We start from the raw sequence: 22,640 nt of genomic DNA on the forward strand, positions 1-22,640 counted from the left end.
TCTAATACAAGGTGTGGGTTAGAGGGGTATAAAGCCCCCCAGCACTGAGCCGTGGGGCAGTGGAAGAACTGTGTTCTCTAGAATGATGGATGGTGCTCCATCCAGTACTTTTGGGATGAGTTGGGGAGCTGGGGATGATGAGGTGGGGTGGTGATCATCCAACATCCTGACCTCACTAATGCTCTTGTCACTAAATGCAATCAAATCCTCACAGCAGTGCTCCTCCACAATCTAGCAGAAAGCCTTCTTTCCTGGACAGTAGAGACAGCTACTCCAACAACAGCAGGATACACTCTTTTTAATACCCGGAGGACACAACAAATGAGCAGGTGTCCCTATACTTTTGTCCATATAACAGTTTTAAATGTACCTTCTACGAATAAAAGTTTTAAATGGCGTAGTAATAGATAATCTTTGCTGTAGAGACTAATATGGGAGAATGGAGCCGAAAGCTTTTCCCATAGTTTGTTGACGCTGGTCCAGCACCACTTAGCTCTTTTTATAGAGCGCAGGCCATTAAATATGAAGGCCATTGAATCCTGGAAAGCCCTGTTGGCTAGGCCTGAAATGAGCGCACATCAAAAATGATGCGAAGAGGTGCAGCGGTGATATATCACAAATATGTTTATAGTATTTCTGTGGCGTTTGCGAGCATCAGGCTGCATCTGATCATGTGGTGTTACTGTGGTTGTGTTTTGGACTAGCACGCTCACTAGGCTTTCCCTTCCATCTGTCCCCTCCCCCCGCTTTATTCCTCCACACGCCTTACTCATCCTCTTACATTCCCCTTTACCTTCCCTGGCTCGCCTTATCTCTCTCTCTCTCTCTCCTTCTCCCTTGACATTTCCATTCCTCTCCTCTCTCTCCCTCTGTCTTTCCGCTTCCGCCTGCATTAACTCGTCCCTCTCTCGCTGGCTGACCCATCGCTCTCCTCTTTGCTCTCTCTGTACTTTTACTTTCATTAATTTATCCCTTCCTCACTCAGTCGTTCACTCACCCGCTCTCCACTGCATCTTCACTCTTATACTAACTCATCCCTCTCCCACTGACTTGACCACACTCACTCACTCCATTATTTTCTCCCTCCCTCACTCACTCAGTCACTCACTCACTCACTCCCTCCCTCATCCACTCAGTCACTCACTCACTCACTTACTTGTACATTCACTCCTTCATACACTCACTCTCTCTCTCTTACGCCTATCTTTGTTGGGCTGTGCTCTCTGTATCTTGCCTTTAAAGCAACATTATGTGAGAATTAGTATTACTTGCTCCTGGGCCACTCCCCCTACAGTTGGGAAAAGAGGACCCACTTTACACATGCATTTTTGGGCAAGCTGAGAGATAAAGGAATGCCACTGTAAGTAAAAGAAGCATGTGGACGGAGGCGGTAGAGTCCTGCCCACTTCACCAAAGTTACATAGTGCAGTTAGCAGCGCCCCCCCCTAATCTGTTTATCCATTCTTCCATCTTCTTATCCACTTTGTGATGGTACCCAGAATGATTAGGCACAAGACAGGAATACCCCCTGGTCTGGGTGCCAGTCCTGCCAGACCAGTGTTCCTAATCCTTCCTAAACAGAAACACTAAGAAAAAAAAACACTAATTGGTAATTGTGGTTCTGGATCCTGCATTCAATTCTGTTTATCCTAACCGGGCAACTCAACCGAGCGGTCACACTCACTTTTCAAGGTAACAGAGATGTGTTTTATTGTCATGCTTCTGTCATTCAACAAAGATATAGTTGTTAGGGGGTGTGTAACAATGAATTTGACTATTTCTGTCTTACTTTAACTTTCCGTGTAGTTCGAAGTAAATGTCTGAGAAGTTGGGTCATGCAAATACATGTCCTGTTTTTTCTTAGCTTTCAAACAATGATATCCTTCTACAACACTGCCACCTAGTGGATATAATCATCATTAAAAACTCAGTTCAATGAGGGGCATAAGGTCAAACAGACAAAGATTTTTCTGAGTTTTTATTACAGCAAGTTGATCATGGATAAAAAGTTGCAATGCCTGTTAAAAAGCACCCCCCACTGACACTGGGAGGAAAATAAAACACCATCATAAGAGACCACTCAAGGTACTTACTCATGTTCTCTGTGGTTCTGCTAACAGCTCGTTTGCCCCCGGTGCGGGTGGAGGAGTCCAGTTTCTCTCAGGATCTGCAGTGGCTGCTGGAGCGTGGGGTGCAGTTCGCCGATGTGGTTTTCTACGCTGGGGATTCTGGAAAGGAGCTGGGCTGGGCTCATGCGGCCGTGCTGTGCGCCATCAGCCCCTACTTCAGGCAGTTGCTAGTGGGCCGGCAGGCGTGGGAGCGCCCAGTGTCGCGGTGCGCCTGCAGGGAGAGGGACGGCCCCCACTCGCTCCTCTCAACCTGGGACGGAGGCCTTGACGACCTGCCCCGGCAAGACGGGCACCTCCCTGGGCGCCTGAGCCGGCTGGTGGTGAAGGACCCACTGCTGTGTTTATGCCTGTGGGAGACGCTGATGTTTCTCTACAGAGGTGAGCCAGCGCAGGTGCTGCTGAAAATAGCAAAGCTGATGTTTCAGAGTGGGAAGCTTATTTCAGGACTGATGCAAAGCCAAGCTGAAGTCCTTTGGGTAATAGAACCGTGGTCTCGGGACGAGACTCGAGAGCAGACTGTTGTTCTGGGTTTACTGCATTTTCTATTGTTTTGAGTAGAGATGGCATTTCAGCATCAATAGGGCTGACATCAGCTTAAACACTGGCTTGAAATAGTACACACTCATATTGTGTGATCTGATGTTGTTAGCTGTGCTTCTTCATGTGATGTGGGAGAGTGCCTGGTGATAGGTAATAGCCTACTGTAAGATCCTCATCTTAAGTAAGGTATTTTAAAGTGTTCTCTATATAAATGTGTAGAGTATAAATAGTAAGAATGTGACTTTGGGGTGAAAAATGCTCAGATGTCATTTAATAAGACTATTTACCACCCTGTTATTTTACCACCTGCCTCAAAATGAAACATGCAGATTTTCCTTTCACAGAGGACTAATGGTAGAAAACAGCAAGCTGATTGGCTGGTTTAATGGGCTCATTAAATCTTCATATTACAGCATAGTTTTAATGCTGTTGTAAAAACACAGTATTTATTCCTGAGTCTGACGGATACTCCTGCTGTCCTCTCGCTGTGCCCTCTCAGCGCAGTGTGCTGTTAGCAAGCTGAAGAGTTAGCTTCAGCCTTGTCCTCACTCATCTCCCCGGGTTTGTCTTTCTCGAGTCTAACCAGTAAGAAAATAGATGGTAGTCCAGTTTGCCGGTTTGTTTTTGAGGAAGCGGTCGATGGAGAGAGGTGACGATAAAAGCTAGCATCAAGTAGATCAACTTTTGCTCCCCCGCCTTTCGCTTCGTCGCATGCCGACTTTGAGCTGAGCTTCTGCGGACACTGGCAAAGGAAAAGCCGTAGCCCCAAGGCCCGGTTGTCTAGCAGAATCTGGAGGCGATGAGCTGGACTCCAGTACGACAACACCATATTCATACCAGTTGCGGTTGCAATTTATCTTTTCACCAGCTTTGACTAGAGCCATCTGTAGTAGGCCGGGTTTATGTCAGTTTTGCGGGTGTAAATATAACAAGTCAAAACTGTGATGTAACAGTTTTGGGGTTTTGGAATTGCCTGTTTTGCAGCTCTGTTTGGTTCTGCTGCAGTGTTTGAGGTTCAAAGTTTGTCACTTTCATGTACTGAACTCTCATTATTTAACTAGGCCAACACAGTTTGTCATTCTAGAGCTCCTTTAAAGTTTAGTAGTAGAAGAAAAAGTAGCGTATCAGAATCGCAAAAGAAAAAGTAGTATTGGGTTATTTGAGGGTGTGTTTATACTTGTAGCTTGACTTTTTGGGCCGGACCAAGCAAGAAAATGACACATTCTTAGATACTGGTTTTGGTTTGCTTTGCATTTCTACAGACATATTTGACATATCGAACCAAAACTAGAACGGTGTGTATGACACACGAATGACAGAAGGCCATAGAGGTATGCACAAAGCTTTAAAGCACAGTGGACAGGTGAGCACGGGGGAGTCTCTGTGCTGACCTGTCCACTGTGCTTTAAAGCTTTGTGCATACCTCTATGGCCTTCTGTCATTCGTGTGTCATACACACCGTTCTAGTTTTGGTTCGATATGTCAAATATGTCTGTAGAAATGCAAAGCAAACCAAAACCAGTATCTAAGAATGTGTCATTTTCTTGCTTGGTCCGGCCCAAAAAGTCAAGCTACAAGTATAAACACACCCTCAAATAACCCAATACTACTTTTTCTTTTGCGATTCTGATACGCTACTTTTTCTTCTACTTTTTCTTCTACCCCTTATAGCTGCAAGAACGCCTATAGCACATATAACCCTCACATCTTGCTTTTGGTCCGTTTAGATGCCTTTGGTTTGAAGTATGTCCACACCAGTGCATCGGGCCTAGATGGACCCATGGGCCTTAGTGTGGACTGTAACACTGGGGCCAATTAGGGAAGTGCAGCTGAGTCCCAGCAACATTGTATGTACAAACCCACTCAGAGCCCATGCCAACCTAGAACCCACCTAGCCCAGGTTCCAAGCTGACACTTTAGTGTGAATGGATGGAGACAGTATTTTGGCAGATTGCTGTGTGACTGAAATACATTATTAACCATGTAAGCCCTCAGAGCCTGTATCTGGCCCACATTTGCTTAAAGCTACCTAATTTACATAAGCCACACTTATGAGAGGTAATGAAAGGAAAACAAACAACAGGGGTCAGGGTTGTTAAGTGCCCCAGAGTGTCAATTATAAACAACACTTCACTGTGTGTAACGTTGCACACAGTGAGGCCATAAATGCTCTAAACTGCTTAGGTGTTGATTTAATGCTGCTGATTTGACTGTATACTCGTTTGCTTTGTCTTGCTCTGCTGGATTTTTCAACAATATTGATACTCCTGTACTTCTTTCAGAAAATGCAGAAATTTTTGAACATTGAACATTGTTGCAGTCATAGATGTGCATACCTAGATGCCGCCATGCGGTCAAGATCTGCATGTTAACAAACACATGCGTACTGAAATATGATGAATTCTTGTGATTTATTCGGCCATAACGTCCTAATTAACCGACCAATTTGTCAAATTTAGCTTGTTAAAGTTCTTTTCTACATTTTTGCATGTTGCTGATTTGTAAACAAATATATTTTGACAGTTCTATATGAACTGTCAAAGCTGAAATAATGAAACAGTGTGAAACAATAAACAGTAATAAGACGTGACTGGGTGAAATTATATATGTTTAGAATTACACATATTTATTTATCTGTGGGTTAAAAAGGTGCTGTTGGGATCCTTCCTGAGGAAAGAGAATATAGAAGCACAGTACAAACAAAACCAAGCCTCATCCAGTCTGAAACCCAGTGGCAGTTGGCTAACGATGGTGCATTTAACTTTATGTGACTTAACGTTGGCACGCAGTCCGGTTCTCTCGCTGACACTATTAGCCCTAAGAACTCTCAAAGAGGTGCAGGGGGGTCAATATTTTTGCCTATGACTACATATATGCAACACAGTAGTGGTGGCAGGAGTGGGGCTCAGTGGTGGCGGGAGTGGAGCTCAGTGGTGGCAGTAGTGGGGCTCAGTGGTGGCAGGAGTGGAGCTCGGTGGTGGCAGGAGTAGGGCTCGGTGGTGGCAGGAGTGGGGCTCGGTGGTGGCAGTAGTGGGGCTCAGTGGTGGCAGGAGTGGGGCTGAGTGGTGGCAGGAGTGTGGATCGGTGGTGGCAGGAGTGGGGCTCAGTGGTGGCAGGAGTGGAGCTCAGTGGTTGCAGGAGTGGGGCTCAGTGGTTGCAGGAGTGGGGCTCGGTGGTGGCAGTAGTGGGGCTCAGTGGTTGCAGGAGTGGGGCTGAGTGGTGGCAGGACTGGGGATCAGTGGTGGCAGTAGTGTGGCTCAGTGGTGGCAGGAGTGGAGCTCAGTGGTGGCAGTAGTGGGGCTCAGTGGTGGCAGGAGTGGAGCTCAGTGGTGGCAGTAGTGGGGCTCAGTGGTTGCAGTAGTGGGGCTCAGTGGTGGCAGGAGTGGGGCTCAGTGGTGGCAGGAGTGGGGCTCAGTGGTGGCAGTAGTGGGGCTCAGTGGTGGCAGGAGTGGGGCTCAGTGGTGGCAGTAGTGGGGTTCAGTGGTTGCAGGAGTGGGGCTCAGTGGTGGCAGGAGTGGAGCTCAGTGGTGGCAGTAGTGGGGCTCAGTGGTTGCAGTAGTGGGGCTCAGTGGTTGCAGGAGTGGGGCTCAGTGGTGGCAGGAGTGGGGCTCAGTGGTTAGAACACTGGGTTATCAGTGACAGAGCTGCGGGTTTGATACCTGGGTTTGCCAGGCTGCCACTTTTAGCCCCTCTCCGCTTCCCGGACGCTGCAGAGGAGGCTTCCCACTTCTCCAGGAATGTGTGCGCTCACTGCCTGGCCAATTTCCATCTGTTGTCTTGTCTCTCTGTATGGATTATATTATTGCATAGCCATATTGATCTCTAATTATTCCCCAGACTAATGGCAATATATCAGGCTACTGTTCTGAATGGACTTGTTTTTTCATTGATTTGAGTCAGTGGACGCACAGTGTTGATTGGTGAGGTCTGTGCAGATGTTAATGACTTCATAAGCCCTTTCAGCTCAACCGTTCACTACAGTAAACTGAAAGGGAGTCAGCGTTATGACTGGAAATCAGGCTGTTGTTCTGATTTGACTAGATTTCCTAATTGGCTGAGCGTTAATTGCTGGGGTCTACACAGATGTTGATTATTTCAGAGGCGCGCTGAGCAGTGAGCGCTCAATACAGTAAATTAAAGGAGGAAATCAGCATTATTAAAAGATTCATTATTTAAAGATGCGTCCTCAGCTGTTCTCGACGGAGAGTCTTTCTGCGCTAAATCACCGGCTTTTAAACCATTAAGGGACAGAAGAATCCCACTGGCATGCCCGCCTTATCTCCTCCACTCCATGCTTAGATTCCCTCTTTTGTGTGTGAATAGAGGGGCTTTTTGAATGGGAATGTTCCATTATTAGGAGTGTGTTACATGGCGGAGTGTGTGTTATATGGCTGGCTGTGTGTTGTGTGGTATAGAGAGAGAGAGAGAGAGAGAGAGAGAGGGAAAGAGAGTTCTGTATGAATCAGGGCTCTGCATACATGTAGCTCTGCTTTAGGGCCCTGGGGCTGTAGGGCTGAATAACATGGTCTAGAGGAGAGGAGACGTAAACATGAACTCACTGTGAAGGGGAAGGGAGAGAGAGGGGAAAAGAGAGGATGAGAAAAGATGGAGAAAAGGGGGGGGAAATCGGGAGAGATGGGAAAAGAAAAAAAGAGATAAAGAATGGAAAGATAGAAAAGAGAAAGAGAGAGACAATGAACCTAAGAGACTGAGAGATGGGAGAGATAGAGAGAGGACAGTGAATGAAGGTCAAAAAGAAAGAGAGATTGTGGAATTGAGAGAAATGGAGGGAGTGAGGAAAAAGAATAAGAGGGAGACAAGATGGAAAGAAGGCGGAAGAACAGTTTACAGGGGACGAGAGAGAGAGAGAGGAGAGAGAGAGTGAAACACAGATGGAGACAAAAGAACAACAAGGGGAGAGGAGTGAGAAAGAGAGATGGGAAAAGAAAGAAATGGGAAAAACAGAAAGGGAGAAAAAATAGAAAAGCAAGAGAGTGAAACTGAGACAGGAAAAAGGAGAGGAGGAGAGAGAAAACAAAAAGACAGACAGAGAAATGTAGACAGACTGGGAGAGAAAAAGACTGAGAGACAAAGTGTTAGAGAGAGACTCAGAGACAACGTGGTGAAGAGACTAAGAGACAAAATGAAGGAGAGACTAGGAGGTAAAGGTGCACGTATTTGTCACTGTACAGCAAAATGTGTCCTCCACATTTAGCCCATCTGGTAGTGAACACACACGTTAGGGGCAGTGAGTACACACACACACCCAGAGCGGTGGGCAGCCAACTCCATCGCCCGAGAAACCGAGAGGGTAAAGGGCCTTGCTCAAGGGCCCAACAGTGGCAGCTTGCCAAGCACGGGAATCAAACCCACAACCCTGTTATTGATACCCCGGCGCTCTTACCGCTGAGCCACCCCTGCCCCACAAAGTAATGGAAAGACTAAGACACAAAGAAGTGGAAATACTGAGAGACAAAGTGATGGAGAGACTAAGAGACAAAGTGATGGAAAGACTAAGAGACAAAGTGATGGAGAGACTGAGAGACAAAGTGATGGAGAGACTGAGAGACAAAGTGATGGAAAGACTAAGAGACAAAGAAGTGGACATACTGAGAGACAAAGTGATGGAGAGACTGAGAGACAAAGTGAAAGAGAAATGAAGAAGACAGGAAAAGAAAGGTTTAGTGGGGAGGAGACAGAGTGAGAGAGAGAATGTGGGTGAGAGAGAGGGTGAAACAGTGAGATGGAGAGAAAAGCAGGAAGATGGGAAGGAAAGAAATATAGACAGACATGAAAAGATAAGAGAGAGAAAGAGATGGGGAAAGAGGGAAAAGGGAACGAGAGAAAGAGAAAGGAAGGAGAGTGTGAGAGAGAACAGGCAAGAGGATGAAGAGAAGGAGTGAAGGAGAAAGACTGAATGGGGGTGAGGAGAGGGTGAAACTGAGAGGGGCAGAGAGAAAGAGAAAAAGAGGGGAAGGAGAGAGAGAGATGGTGAGGGAGGGAAAGGGGGAGAGAGAGGGAGCAAAGGGAAAAAGGGGGAGAGATAAAAATAAAGAGGCAGGGAGGGACAGAGAGAGAGAGGAGGAAGAGGATTGGGGGGTAGGGTGAGACAGAGGGGTGGAGAAAAAGCAAAAAAGGGGAGAGAGAGATGTAGAGAGAGAGAGAGAGAGAGAGAGAGAGAGAGAGAGAGAGAGATGTAGAGAGAACGGGGCAAGGAGGGATGTGTCTGAATGTGGGACGTGTTGCGTCTGCAGACGCCTGGTGCTGAATGCATAATTGTGACTCTATGCCAATATTAGCTGCATGCATGGGTATAAATGCCTTTGGAGAGCCTAGAAATAATCCAAGAAGTCGGGATTCTCACGGCCCAGAAGAACCGCTAACCGGCGTGGCTGTAAATCAGGAGGTCAGGACGCACAGCGATTATGGATTGATTGGATTGCAGCTCAATCAGAGATTTAGACCGGGCTTTATGGCCGGGGCGAATTGCACAGAGGTGATAGACACATTCATCAGGTTTAGGGCATGTACGCATGGCGCTGGCAGGGGGAGACTCATACCGATGAGATCATCCTGTACTGATATATAGAGCCATTGTACAGCAACTCTTTCCATCCTTTACTCCAAGGGCAGCTGGTCCATTAAGACGAAATGATGCATTGAAACGCGCTGAGCGCTCTGACAGAAATATCTGCTCGCTGCTCGTCAGAAAACAAGATTTATCAACCAGATAAGCCACCCTGTCTATCAGGGGAATCTGAGATGGCAGAAAAATGCCTGATAGCTGTGGCCGTGCCGTCTGAATAACAGGCTTATCAGTATGACATAGTGCCAGCTGAAAGATCCTGTTTATCTTTCGAGCGTCGACACGGGAGCACAAGCGCAGCCGGCTAACAAAACCTCATATATCTACAATGGTCAGTTTATACAGTAGGAGAAGAGGCAAATGGGCCTGTGCTATTTCTATTGCAATCTATTTCATCATCAAAATCCAAAGCAGGGAATCATATGTAAAGCTATGTGCATTAAATGGATGTATAAAAGTAAAAGTATTGGGACACCTGCTCATTTCCAGTTTCTCCCAAAATCAGGTGTATAAAGGTTTTTTTCCTGCTTTTGTTGGAGTAACTCTAGTCTCTACTGTCCAGGGAAGAAGGCTTTGCACTAGATTTTGAAGGGTTTGGTTGCAATTTAGCGACAAGTTAGTGTTAGTAAGGTCAGGATGTTGGATGGTCACCACCTCACCTCGTCCCCAACTCCCCAAATCATCCCAAAAATATTGGATGGAGCACCACCATCCGTCATTCCAGAAAACACAGTTCTTCCACTGCTCCACAGCCCAGTGCTGAGGGTTTTATACCCCTCTAGCCCACCTCTCTAGTTCATGTTCTTCTGCTTAACAGCAGAGTCCTACCAGAGTTCTACGGGGAGTACTTTTCTACATGGACTAGACAAGCTGTGTGTTTGTGTGCATCTGCACACAGCAACTTTAAGTAGCTGAATGCCTTCACTACAGTGTGCATGAACATTCGGCCCTTCCTCAGACTGTGAGAATAAGGTTCATGATGATGGTTTTTATGCTGTGTAGTTTTGTGGAGGCTGTAGGTCTTCACTCGGGGATTGATCTGGTATTTTATATGCATTGACTCCAGTGTGAAGGACTTATTCATCTAGACAGCAAGTCATGCATGAAGGCTTGGCGTAATATACTCACGGATCAGTGAAAGCATGTGTGTGTGTGTGTGTGTTTCCATGCAGGGGCCTGGGAATGGGAATATCTAGAGGAAGCTATAGCGGAGAAGCTGAAGAACCCTTTAGCGGTGGCCCAGCTGATGGACAGAATACGCTCGTTCGTTGGGAGAGAGAAGGTAGATGTTTAATGGGTCACTCCACCTGTGGAACATCTCAGACGAGCTCTCTTTAAAGGACCTCTCTGTAGTGATTGCTCAGACTCTGGTGGAGCTCTTTGGATCACAGAAGCAGGGTACAAACAGTAAACAGCCACAGACTAGCCATCTTACACAGTATTTAATCAGTTTCAGCTGCAGCTGAAACTCACAGGCTCAACTCGTTGACCAAACTGAGATGCAGAAGTAAGAAATGGGTCTCAAATGTCTGTCAAATGGATCACTTACACTTATGGCATTTAGCAGACACTCTTATCCAGAGCAACTTACAAGGTTACTTGTATTACAGAGGTGGGCCAATGTAGTGTTAGGAGTCTTACCCAAGGACTCTTATTGGTGTAGCGCAGCATAGTCACCCAGACCAGGAATCGAACCCTGGTTTCCCACATGGTGTTGTTGTAACTCAATGGCAGGTGGTGGTGTTATCTGTTGCGCCACACCAACCACCGATATCAATAGTCTAATATTAGTCCTTTAACTTCCATCGAAAGTTACAACAGACTAACGGACGAACGGACTAATAAAAATGCTTAAAAATCCATTGAAAGTTCAGAAGGTTTTTTGGAGATACAAGGTTTTTGCCTGACACTGAGAGATATGAAGTTCAGCCATAACATTAAACCCACCTGCTTTACACTGTGTCGCCACCAAAACAGCTCTAACCCACCTAGGCACGGACTCCACAAGGCCTCTGAAGGCATCCTGTGGTATCTGGAGACCTTCAGATGTTCAGCAGCAGATCTTTCAGTCCTGCAAGTTGTGAGGTGGGGCCTTCATAAGCATCAGTGAGCCTTGGGGGCCCATGACCCTGTTGCAGGTTCACTGGTGGCCTTTTCTTTAAGCACTTTTGGTAGGTACTGATCACTGCATATCAGGAAACCACCCCACAAGACTTGCCTGATGTTTTGGAGATGTTCTGACCCAGATGTCTATTCTAATGCTTGCCAATTTGTCCTGCTTTTAACACATCACCTCTGAGAACTGACTGCTGCCTAATATATCAATCATCAATGTTATTACCTACACCTAGCAGTGGGTTTAATGTTCTGGATGATTGGTGTATATCAATTATTATGTATAGGCTATTATATATAAAAAATGATGTAATATCATATTTTCATAAGAAATGTATTGATTTACGATTGGTTGGAGTCAAGTAAATGATGCTTTAGCCTTTACTGCTAATTGGTATAGGGTGCAAAGGTAGGGTGGGCTGTAGGCTTCTGGTACATGTACCCAACGTTCACATTTGGGATGAGGCAAAAACGATGCAGTGTGTGTATATTATACATTTTTCATAAATGTATACTTTAATGACCTCTCCTATGTCCACTGTTTAGCTGCTTGTGGTGCTTTTTCTGTGCGCAGGGCACCAGGGACACACCCACTCCTCGTTCGCAGCAAGGCCCTCAGACACTGGGCAACCTCTTCAATTCCCCTCTCTACTCTGATGTCATTTTCATGGTGCAAGGCAAGTCCTTCAGCTTATTTTAGGTATACACACACACACACACACTCATGAGATCAATATCAGATTTAACGTATAGAGAGCCTCTTCAGGAGAAGTGTATGCTCCTCTGTTAAGGCCTCTTGTTCTGTCCTGCATTAGGTGGGTGTGTGAGTGTGTTATGTTAAGGTCTACTGGGCGTCTGGTTTCAGGGAGCGTGTTGCCGGCGCACAGAGCCGTGCTTGTGGCTCGCTGTGATGTTATGGCTGCCATGTTCAGTGGGAAGTACGCCGAGGCCCGGAGTCGAGTGGTACCCATTCACGGGGTCTCCTCCGACACCTTCCTCTCATTCCTGGAGTATCTCTACACTGACACCTGCTGCCCAGGTGAGGCCCTACACTACTTTTTCAATTCTCTGTCCTGCATGTGTTGTGGATATCCAATAACTATTTCTATAAGCTATTGACCATTAGTCGATTAATCATCTACACTATATGTCCAAATGTTTGTGGACACTTCTTTTACATTGTGTTGCAACCATTGCTGACACACGTCTAAATGCTAATTGTAAAGGACGCTCTGGACGGGATTAACATGAACCTATTGGCACCATGCCTAATGCCAGGTGTGGGCTAGAGGGCATCATTCCAGAGGTGCTCCATCCAGTACTTTTGGGATGAGTTGGGGATGAGGTGGGGTGGTGGTCTTCCCACATCCTGCCCTCACTAACGTTCTTGTCAAAATGCAATCAAATTCTCACAGCAATGCTCCTCCAAAATCTATTAAAAAGCCTTCTTCCCTGGACAGTAGAGACAGTTACTCCAGGAAAAGTAGGATAGGCTATTTTTTAATAACCTTAATTTCGTTAACAATGAATGAGTGGGTGTCCCAATACTTTTGTCCATATAGTGTATCTTCAGACTGACTGAAATAATGGTGGTATTGGTATTAAATGTTTTATCATGGCATAGATTTGATGAATGCTGTACTTGCACTGAACACAACAGAAGAACGAGCTGGACGTGATTGTACTGAACAGCAGCAGAGTGTAACAGAGGCCTGACGGCTGATGGGCTGATTGAAGAGGTGGAAAAGAGGAGGTGGAGATGATTGACAGCTGTGTGTCTCTGTGTGTGTGTGTGTGTTTAGCCAGTGTGTTGCAGGCTATGGCTGTGCTGGTTTGTGCAGAGATGTACCAGGTGAAGCGTCTGCAGCACCTCTGTGAGGTGTGTGTGTGCGCGTACCTGCAGAGCATGCCCAGCCGAGAGCTGGCCTCTACGAGCATCAGTGTGATACGCTTACTGAGGAGAGCAAAGGTGGGTTCCACACTGCTTCAGAAGAGACACCCTCAACCCCTTAAACCCCAGCTTAATTATTTAGACATTGATCATAATGTACATTATTGTGCATTATTTGGTAAGTGGCTTAGTTTAGGCAATTTTAGGGCCTATAAAACTGTGGTAAATTCTGACAGTGTAGTTGACAGGGTTTATGGGGGTAAAGTGATAGTTTAGCCAAAACTCAGATTCCCACACTGCTCTGCATGCAGTTGATCAGCCAAAAGAGATGACTGAAGTTTGCTTCTTTAGCTCTACACCAGGAGAACAAGACTAATGTAAGTAAAATAAAAAAATAATAAATAATAAATAATAATAAAAATTACCTTAACCATGATTATGTCTCTATACTGTAAGAATTTACAGATTTTACTTGCTTTACTACTATTATTACCATGTTGTTTTTTATAATTTATTTAATTATTTTATATTGCCAGTTTCATACATGCATACAGTGTCGTATATTTTCTTTAAAGCCTTCACTCTGAAGCATTTCAAGGGTGCATTTATGTATGAAAGCTGCTTTATAAATAAAGTATATTATTTTTTATTGTACTATAATTATGATTATTAATTAATATATATTATTAATTAATATATTCATATATTATATTATGATGATTGTTAAATACTTGTATTTCTTGCCTAAAATGCCTAAAGCCTAAAATCCATTATAGCAACCATTCAAACAGAAGTCTGTTAGAGATAGTAATGATGGTGGGGTATATACTTTGATTGCTTGTTGGCTACAGTGACTTTACCACTTCCTTAGCACAAAATTAAAGAAGCAAATGTCAGCAAATTTTCCCTGAGTTCATACATTTCAGGTATTTTTTTTATTGCGGTTATTTATTTTTTAAAATAATTTATTATTAATATATTTTTGGGATGCCAGCTAAATGCTGTAAATGTACATCTAGGACTATATGTGTGGGTAAGGGGAATATAGTGAAATTTAGAATTTGTCCAGACTGAATTAAATGACCAATAGAGCCTCATTAGCTTATTCTTTGACATACAGAAGAGTGGCTACAGCCATTCTGCTTTAGCCACTTTATGGATGAGAATTACACTCCAACATTTCAATTCAATGTCATTATAGTAAAGTACGGTATATTTACTCTGTGATTGTATTTAACCAGTTTTTCCTTCTACTCACAGTGCCACAACGCTGACCAACTGTATGTCTGGCTCCTCCACTTCATCGCCAATAACTACCTGATATTTAGCCACAAACCGGACTTCCTGGAGCTATCAGGTGAGCTGTCTGGGAGACCATCTGGTTCACAATCATTACAGCAAATGCAGCGTCATTGTTAAAAGCTTGAAAAACACTGACCACTGGCCTGACCTCCACCTAACAGCTGCTACAGTACATAAAACGCTTACAGACCACTGCTGGCCTGTTAGTATTTCTAGGGAAACGGAGTATGCTAATGCAGGCAGGGCTGCAGGGAGTTCTGTCCTGCATGCACAATAGTTTAAGACAATCTGGTACATCCACCTTTTAGCCTTTTGTACCTTGGCATTCCTGCTGAAAAAAAAAAACAGTATGGCCAGCTTAAGCTTGTCAAGCTGGTTGACCATCTTAGGTCTTGACCAGTTTAGAGTCATGTTTTTTGTTTGAGTTTGATGGTTTGCCTGGTCTACCAGTATGACCAAGCATGACCACAGTGGTCAACCAGCATGACCAAGCAGCTTTTGTTTGAGTTTAATGGTTTAGCTGGTGTATGAGCATGACCAACCTGAATAAGATGGAGAACTGGTATGACCAAGCTGGTTGACTAGCATGAATATCATGACCAAGCATGACCACTCTTGTCGACCAGCATGACCTGAAAGCCCAGCATGGCTATAATGGTTAAGCAGTATGACCAGCATGACCACGCAGTTTGACAAGCAAGACAACACTGGTCATCCTGAATGGTCATGCTGATCAAACTAGTGGACCAGCTTGGTCATGCTGCTGATCAATCAGTTGACCAACATGATCAGCCTGACCACACTGGTCCATCAGTATGACCAATATGGTCAAGCAGCTAGTCCATCCATCTCAAAAGAAACATGCACTGCGCTGGTCAAGAGCTGGATAACCAGCTGGCCTACCAGCATAGGGTATGTTTTTGCTTGGATGACCAGCTTTTCAACCACCTTGACCATCCAGAAGTCTTCAGAGAAAAAAAAAAAAACACTAAAAATGCAAAAATGTTCTGATTCTATATATGTAATTTATTTCACATGCAGAGAATAACTCATTAAACCAGAGAGAAGGTTGGTGGAACATGATGGAATGGACGGATTTGGCCTCGGTACAGAGGTCTTACAGACACATGCAAGTGCAAAACATTTAGGACAGTTTTACCAGTTAAAAAATCCATTTGAATCAATTGTCAGTTACCCAAGACATGTTTGGTGTCTGAAGTTTGCTTCTGGAGCTGTGAGGCTAATGTAGCTAACAAGAAACAGAAGACAGGAGCTTAGGCTGTAATCTAAATGGATCCCTACTCCCTCTTTAGTGTGGCACTAAATACTGAGGGCCTACTTAGGTCACTAGGTAGTAAAGCAAATTCATTCGGACACTTTCTCATCATCAACATGCAGAATCTTTGAGTGGTATGTTGCTGAGCAACCTACACCTACTGTTAATGAACTACATGGTAAAACATGTGAAATACACAGCGGCCCACTGTCTTTTGCTTAGTAACAAGAGACTCGCAATGCATTCTGGTGAACTTTCAGCTGATGAAGTGAGCTACGCTGTTCACCAGAAATGATGAGTGCACTGTGGGAGACTATAATGCCCTCAGAATCATGCTCGAATTCTGCTTTACAGTTTGGACACCTGGAGACAAATGCAGGTCCGCATACTCAAAAATAGTGCCCTAAAATGTAGAGAGGGATCCATTCCAGTCACAGCACTAAAGTCCATTAACCCTTTAAACTCTAAAGGCCCAACACCTCAATTCCTCATCCTTAAATGACAACATATGTTGCATATTGTTAATTACAAAAAAGCCTAGAGGTCAAGGGCTCGATTGATTAGTATCCTGCCAACTGGATGCCTGAGTCATCACACTCAAAGGACTTGAATATCTCAAAATCTCAAATCCCGTGTTTATAGACGGCCAGGTTGTCATGAGGCCTTTCAGACATTACCTGGAGAAGCTGTATGTGTGAAGTACCCTGCTAGCCCCCTAGTACAAAGTCTGGGTAATGTCTGAGTGAGCCTATGTGTGAATAGATCAGGTAGATGGTAGTTCCGGAGAATTTACAGTGGGTCATTTCCGTGCCTCTTGCATGTGCTACAAAGACACTGCCCCTTGCTTAAGCCATGCGGAACATTCCCTGCAGTGAGAACGTGACCGACATGGAAAATCTCCAGCTGTACAGTAGATGTGTGAAAGGCATGTTAGGTCTTAATTCTCAGTCCATATGTGAAAATGGCTATGCAGCTAAATCGGATATTAGTTAAGTACTGAGGCAAGTGTGTGATGAGTTAGCTTTGTGTCACTAGTTCAAAACTAAAGAAGCGCACTTCAGACTCCAAACATGGCCGTTCAGACAAAAAACAAAGAGCAAAAGCAGAGGGTGAAGTGCACAGGGGGCGAAGCGGACTGGCTGGGTGGGTGTGAGGAGTGGGGAGTGTTGCTGTGGGTTTCTGTGTAGTCACAGTGCTGCTGTTGGACAGAGGACGAGCGTGAGCAGGTGGAGCGTCTGCGCTGGCCCTCCAGAGGATACCTGCAGGAGCTCAGCGAGTACCAGCAACGCCGGAGACAGCTGCGCAAATCCCGCTGCAACATCATGTGACCTTCCTCACTGGAGACAGGACAGGATGAGAGGGGGAGACAAGAGAGGAGAGAAAGAGGGCTGTGGAGTCACGAACAAACACACAAAGGCAGCGAGGAATACTCCTCGTGTTCTTTGAGGAAGAGGCGGCGGCGGAATTCAGATGGAATTTGGGCGAAATTCTGCCGGAATTTTGCCGGAATTCTGATGGAATTCTGATGGAATTCTGATGGAAGTGTGGTAGAACCATGTGGAATGCCCATGGCACTTTTGATGGAACCGATGGAATTATGGTGACATTCCGATGGAATTCCGATGGTGGTGAAATTTTGACGGAATTTCGCTGAAAGTGTTGCTACTCTGATGATTATCCTGTAAAATTCCAGTGGAACTGATGGAATTCTGGTGATATTCTGATTGTGATGGATTTCTGATAGACTGTGTTTATGTAAACTTCGACCTTCAATCCTGTGACATGAGCAGACAGTCACGTAGACTGTCAGAGGCCCGGAGCGGACACTGTGGCTGCGGACATAACTGTGTTTTTCCTCACGTTGCCCTGCGACAGGGCGCCTGCGCTTTGTGTACACGGAAATGAACCTTGACTTCACACGAACGCCACTGACTGCAATAACTGTGTGTCCGTAGCTGGTAAGTCGTGGTTGGACCTTGGTCAGAAAGCTCGGTGGCGTAAAGTCACTCGAAGCTGAAATAAACAAACCCCAAAGTGTTAAACAGGGTAGGGTCAATCTCATACTCTCTAGAGATTTCTATCACATTCTCATGGTCTGCCATGGTCCTTCATGGTGAGAAGTTCTTTGACGTGTGATTACTCTTGCAAAACAACTTGAATAACACTTCAAATCTTTATTTTTTGCCATGAGATTATAATTTTACGGTAATGCAACTATTTTTGTAACATGTACATCTGAAATTTTTATTTGGGAACAAATATGTATGCAGTGTGCATCCAGCATGTGGATTGTTTAGTGCAGTCTGTCAGTCTGTCTGTCAGTCAGTCAGTATGTTGGACGTAGAGCCTGTTCTGGCTGTCTTTAGTCTAGTGCAGTTCTGTTTATCTTCATCTCACACTGAATAAAGACATTTTAGAAGGATTCGAGGGGCTGCGTATTTACACATTCAGAGCACACAACAGCAGCAGCAAAACAAGATGATGTGTGTGTGTGTGTGTGTGTGTGAGAGGGAGAAAGAGAGAGAGACAGACAGGGACAGAAAGAGACCCTGGCAGAGAGAGATAGATAGAGAGACAGAGACGGACAGAGACAGTAATAGAGAGACAGAGATACTTAGAGATAGAAAGTCACAGACAGAGACACACTAACACTAAGAGAAGGAGCACGAGAGAGAGAATGAGAGACAGAGACAAACTGATTGAGAGAGACACATCAAAAGACAGAGAGACACACACACATGCACTGACAGACAGAGGGAGAGACATTAAAAGGCAGAGAGAGAGAGACAGAGACATACCGAAAGGCAGAGAGAGAGAGACAGACAGACACAGAGACATATAGAAAGACAGAGAGAGACAGACAGACACAGAGACATATCGAAAGGCAGAGAGAGAGAGACACAGAGACATATCGAAAGGCAGAGAGAGAGAGACACAGAGACATATCGAAAGGCAGAGAGAGAGAGAGACACAGAGACATCGAAAGACAGAGAGAGAGAGAGACACAGAGACATATCGAAAGGCAGAGAGAGAGAGAGACACAGAGACATATCGAAAGGCAGAGAGAGACACACAGACATATCGAAAGGCAGAGAGAGAGAGAGACACACACAGAGACATATCGAAAGGCAGAGAGAGACACACAGAGACATATCGAAAGGCAGAGAGAGACACACAGAGACATATCGAAAGGCAGAGAGAGACACACAGAGACATATCAAAAGGCAGAGAGAGAGAGACACAGAGACATATCGAAAGACAGAGAGAGACAGACACAGAAACATATCGAAAGACAGAGAAAGAGAGAGACACAGAAACATATCGAAAGACAGAGAAAGAGAGAGAGAGACACAGAAACATATCGAAAGGCAGAGAGAGAGAGAGAGAGAGACACAGAGACTTATCGAAAGACAGAGAGAGAGAGAGACACAGAGACATATCGAAAGGCAGAGAGAGAAAGAGAGAGAGAGACACAGAAACATATCGAAAGGCAGAGAAAGAGAGAGAGAGACACAGAAACATATCGAAAGGCAGAGAAAGAGAGAGAGAGACACAGAAACATATCGAAAGGCAGAGAGAGAGAGAGAGAGAGAGACACACAGAGACTTATCGAAAGGCAGAGAGAGAGACACAGAGACATATCGAAAGACAGAGAGAGAGAGACACAGAGACATATCGAAAGACAGAGAGAGAGAGACAGACAGACAGAGACATCGAAAGACAGAGAGAGAGACACTGACAGACAGCCGGTTTGTGTGTGTGTGTCTCTCTCTCTCTCTCTATGAGAAAGTGTAGGAATAACAAAGATGGACGAAGAAAAAGAAGAGAAAAAAGGGGCTGTTAATGGTTTGTATTTTTGTTGGATTGTGATTTGATGTGTGTGTGCGTGTGCGTGTGCGTGTGTGTGTGTGTGTGTGTGTGTGTTGTTTACCTGCTGTCTTGTCACTGCAGTGCCCCAATTTTCTGCAGCATTCCTTCCAGTTTACCACTTCTGTGCAGCTCAGACACATCACTGCCCCCTCCGATACACTCCTCACCTATAAACACACGGGGCACCTACACACACACACACACACACACACACACACACACACACACACACACACACACACACACACACGTTTACAGTGTTCTCTAACACCTCTTACCCCTAATTTAAAGAGCCCGCATCTTTTAAAACCTGGATTTTTATTACTTGAGTGGGACATTCAGTACGTCCTACTCCATGTCTTGTGTGGAATTTACAGTCATTTCATCTCAAATGGTTTACGGTCGTACCGTATTCGAAGTGATTGCAGCCTGAAGTTACTACTGCAGTCTGAAGGCTACTGCTGTGGACACTGATCATACGGTAGCTAGCTATGCTAACCCAACATCTCAACAGGTTAGTCAACATATTTAACACTGGTTAGAGCAGAGCTAACTAGCTAGCTTTCCATTTACGTTCCCTTGATTAAAAACTTTTAGTTCAGGAAAAAATAAAACATTAAATGTAGGAAATTTGGCTTTCAAGAAACCAATTCAAGAAGCAGTATATATATTAGGGCTGGGCGATATGGTAAAATACTATATCACGATATTTAAAGACTTACATGACACAAGATATTGTTATGATACATGTAATCACAATCTTCAGATCCTCTCCTGTACTGAGTACAGTGATATTTATTCAACGAACAAATAAAATAATATACATACAAGTATATAAAACATACAAGTGATTAGTGTTAGTGTTTACTAAGCACTAACAATATCCTCAATATGCTTAGAAAAGCTTACTGTCTGACACAAAAACTACATTTATCACAATACAAAATAAGATCGTCATGTTGACCGGCTCTAGTGTTCATATTTATTTATTTATTTTAGCTTACAGACACAAATGTCTTCACTGACTGAGACTTTACAGACATTTGTACAGTAAATTATACAAATGCTTGTTAGAATACTTTAGAGACCTACATGGCCTATATAGATACTATATACCAAAAAGGTTCCCAAATATCATGAAAGGCATTTGTTCTAGGCTGCAGGAGGCATGTCAAATAGTTTAGAGACACTTTCAAAAACAAAACCTCCACCAACTCGAGGGTATTTTGTGTTTTGTTTCTGACCACTGTAGTAAAATTTATTTCCTTCCACAACACAAGGTTCGGACATTACAGAGTCAAATAATAATACGTCAAAATAATGACGGTGAGATTTGTACAGAATTTTTGGATCATGTGGCGTGACCACAAGCAATGACTGGGACTACCCATTTCTACTTTCCATTGAGGACACATGGGAGACAAGCCCCCTTAGAAAATTTACTAAAATCTCAGACTAAATAGATCTTGCTTAGTTTAGAGTTTACATTCCTCCAAACCTTCTCTCACACATCTTCTCCCATCTCTAGATCTCTAGTCTGGTTTCCCACACCTCCCTCAAATTAGAGTCAGCATTAGAATATTCTCCCAATGCACTGTTTAAGAACCCAATAGATCAATCCTGTTTGGACAGAAAAAGATTAAGAAAATATTTCAGATAAACAGTGTGTATTTGACCGTCTGACCAATTATTTAAAAAAGTAATAGCATTTTGCATGAATGACTTTTATTTTGTAACATATTTGACACAGGCCTCTGCCACATTAGTGTGATAAGTAAATAAGTATTTACCTGAAATAATAACGAATATGATAGAATACTTTAAATAATATTTGAATAAATTATTATTAAATGTTTTGTGTATTTTTAAGAAAATAAAATTAGATACGTGTTCTGCCCCCCTAGCGGATTATCTGTGCATTGCACGCGCTATAAAATATTACATTAAAAAAACAAAAAAAATAATTTAGTCAAATTTTAAAAGCAATTCAAGAGTATAAGGGGTTAAATAGGTGTGTTTTCGATATATTTTGTTTTATTTAAGAAAAAAAAACCGCAATATTTTTATGTGCCAAAAATACGATATAATAATTTTTTTTAATTTTTTTTTTTATTATTATTATTAATTAATCAGAAGGTCGAACAAACACTCCAGTTAAAAATAAATACATCAATTTTAACGTATTTGAGGCTTAGTTCAGGCTATAAAGGGTTAAACAGCTGCAGCGTAGGGCACTTTTAAGATGGTGCCTGTCGTCGGGCTGCTGTTAATGGCTAAGCGAGATGACTCATCGCTACCAGCTCAGGAGGGGGTCGAAGAGAAGGGTGGGGGGGTCTCATATAACCTGGCCATTTCTAAACCATGTAGAAATCGACGAATTCCCCTGAAACTCTCGTGAGACGAGACTAGAAACGACGTGCGGCACAAACACACACACACACACACACACACACACACACACCCCACCCCACAGACAGGAGAGGGACACTCACGGTCCGAGCTCCAGTTATCTGCTGCAGATAGTCCTGAATGCTGGCCATGTCGTCCCGCCCGCTGATGTCGATCAGCTCCAGATGTCCTGCTCGGAAGTTGTACTGGGACAGCACGTCTTTGGCCGTCACGCAGTACGGACAGGACGGCTTCAGGAACACCACCACTTTGTCTCCCTTGATCTGAGCTTTCACGAACCCCTGAGCCATGATGCTGCTGCTGATGCTGCTGCTGATGCTGCTGCTGATGCTGATGCTGCTGATGCTGCTGCTCACCTCCACTTCAGCCGGACCTCAGACTCCCAGTCGAGCGTCTTTAGCGAGGTCTGTTGTCCTGTGAGGGAGGAGGCGTTCCCTGCGACCACTTCCTCCTAATGACTGCTGCTCTCATGTGACTCATCCCTCGATTTTACTTTCGAAATCAAATCTGATGAGAAGTACA

The 22,640-nt window shown here is 44.3% G+C and overlaps 2 protein-coding genes across 2 annotated transcripts in view; one reads left to right on the forward strand and one right to left on the reverse strand.

Annotated features, from left to right (window-relative positions):
* The window catches only part of rhobtb3 (Rho related BTB domain containing 3), a 29,742-nt gene extending 11,496 nt beyond the window's left edge, over positions 1 to 18,246 (forward strand). Inside the window, exons 6-12 of the mRNA XM_072661457.1 lie at positions 2,121 to 2,507; positions 10,428 to 10,537; positions 11,945 to 12,051; positions 12,240 to 12,409; positions 13,173 to 13,339; positions 14,522 to 14,618; positions 17,049 to 18,246. Coding sequence (XP_072517558.1) covers positions 2,121 to 2,507; positions 10,428 to 10,537; positions 11,945 to 12,051; positions 12,240 to 12,409; positions 13,173 to 13,339; positions 14,522 to 14,618; positions 17,049 to 17,167 — 1,157 coding nt within the window. The 3' untranslated portion in view covers positions 17,168 to 18,246. The remainder of the gene's footprint in view (positions 1 to 2,120; positions 2,508 to 10,427; positions 10,538 to 11,944; positions 12,052 to 12,239; positions 12,410 to 13,172; positions 13,340 to 14,521; positions 14,619 to 17,048) is intronic.
* glrx (glutaredoxin (thioltransferase)) lies at positions 15,569 to 22,575 on the reverse strand. Its single transcript, XM_072661456.1, has 3 exons — positions 22,202 to 22,575; positions 19,771 to 19,895; positions 15,569 to 17,176 (listed from the first exon to the last, which is right to left on the reverse strand). Exons 1-2 carry the CDS (start codon positions 22,406 to 22,408, stop codon positions 19,782 to 19,784), a joined length of 321 nt encoding a protein of 106 aa, XP_072517557.1. The 5' UTR covers positions 22,409 to 22,575; the 3' UTR covers positions 15,569 to 17,176; positions 19,771 to 19,781.
* Between the last annotated feature and the right edge of the window lie 65 nt (positions 22,576 to 22,640).

Source organism: Salminus brasiliensis, chromosome 18, assembly GCF_030463535.1.
Source record: "Salminus brasiliensis chromosome 18, fSalBra1.hap2, whole genome shotgun sequence".
NCBI classification, from domain to species: domain Eukaryota; kingdom Metazoa; phylum Chordata; class Actinopteri; order Characiformes; family Bryconidae; genus Salminus; species Salminus brasiliensis.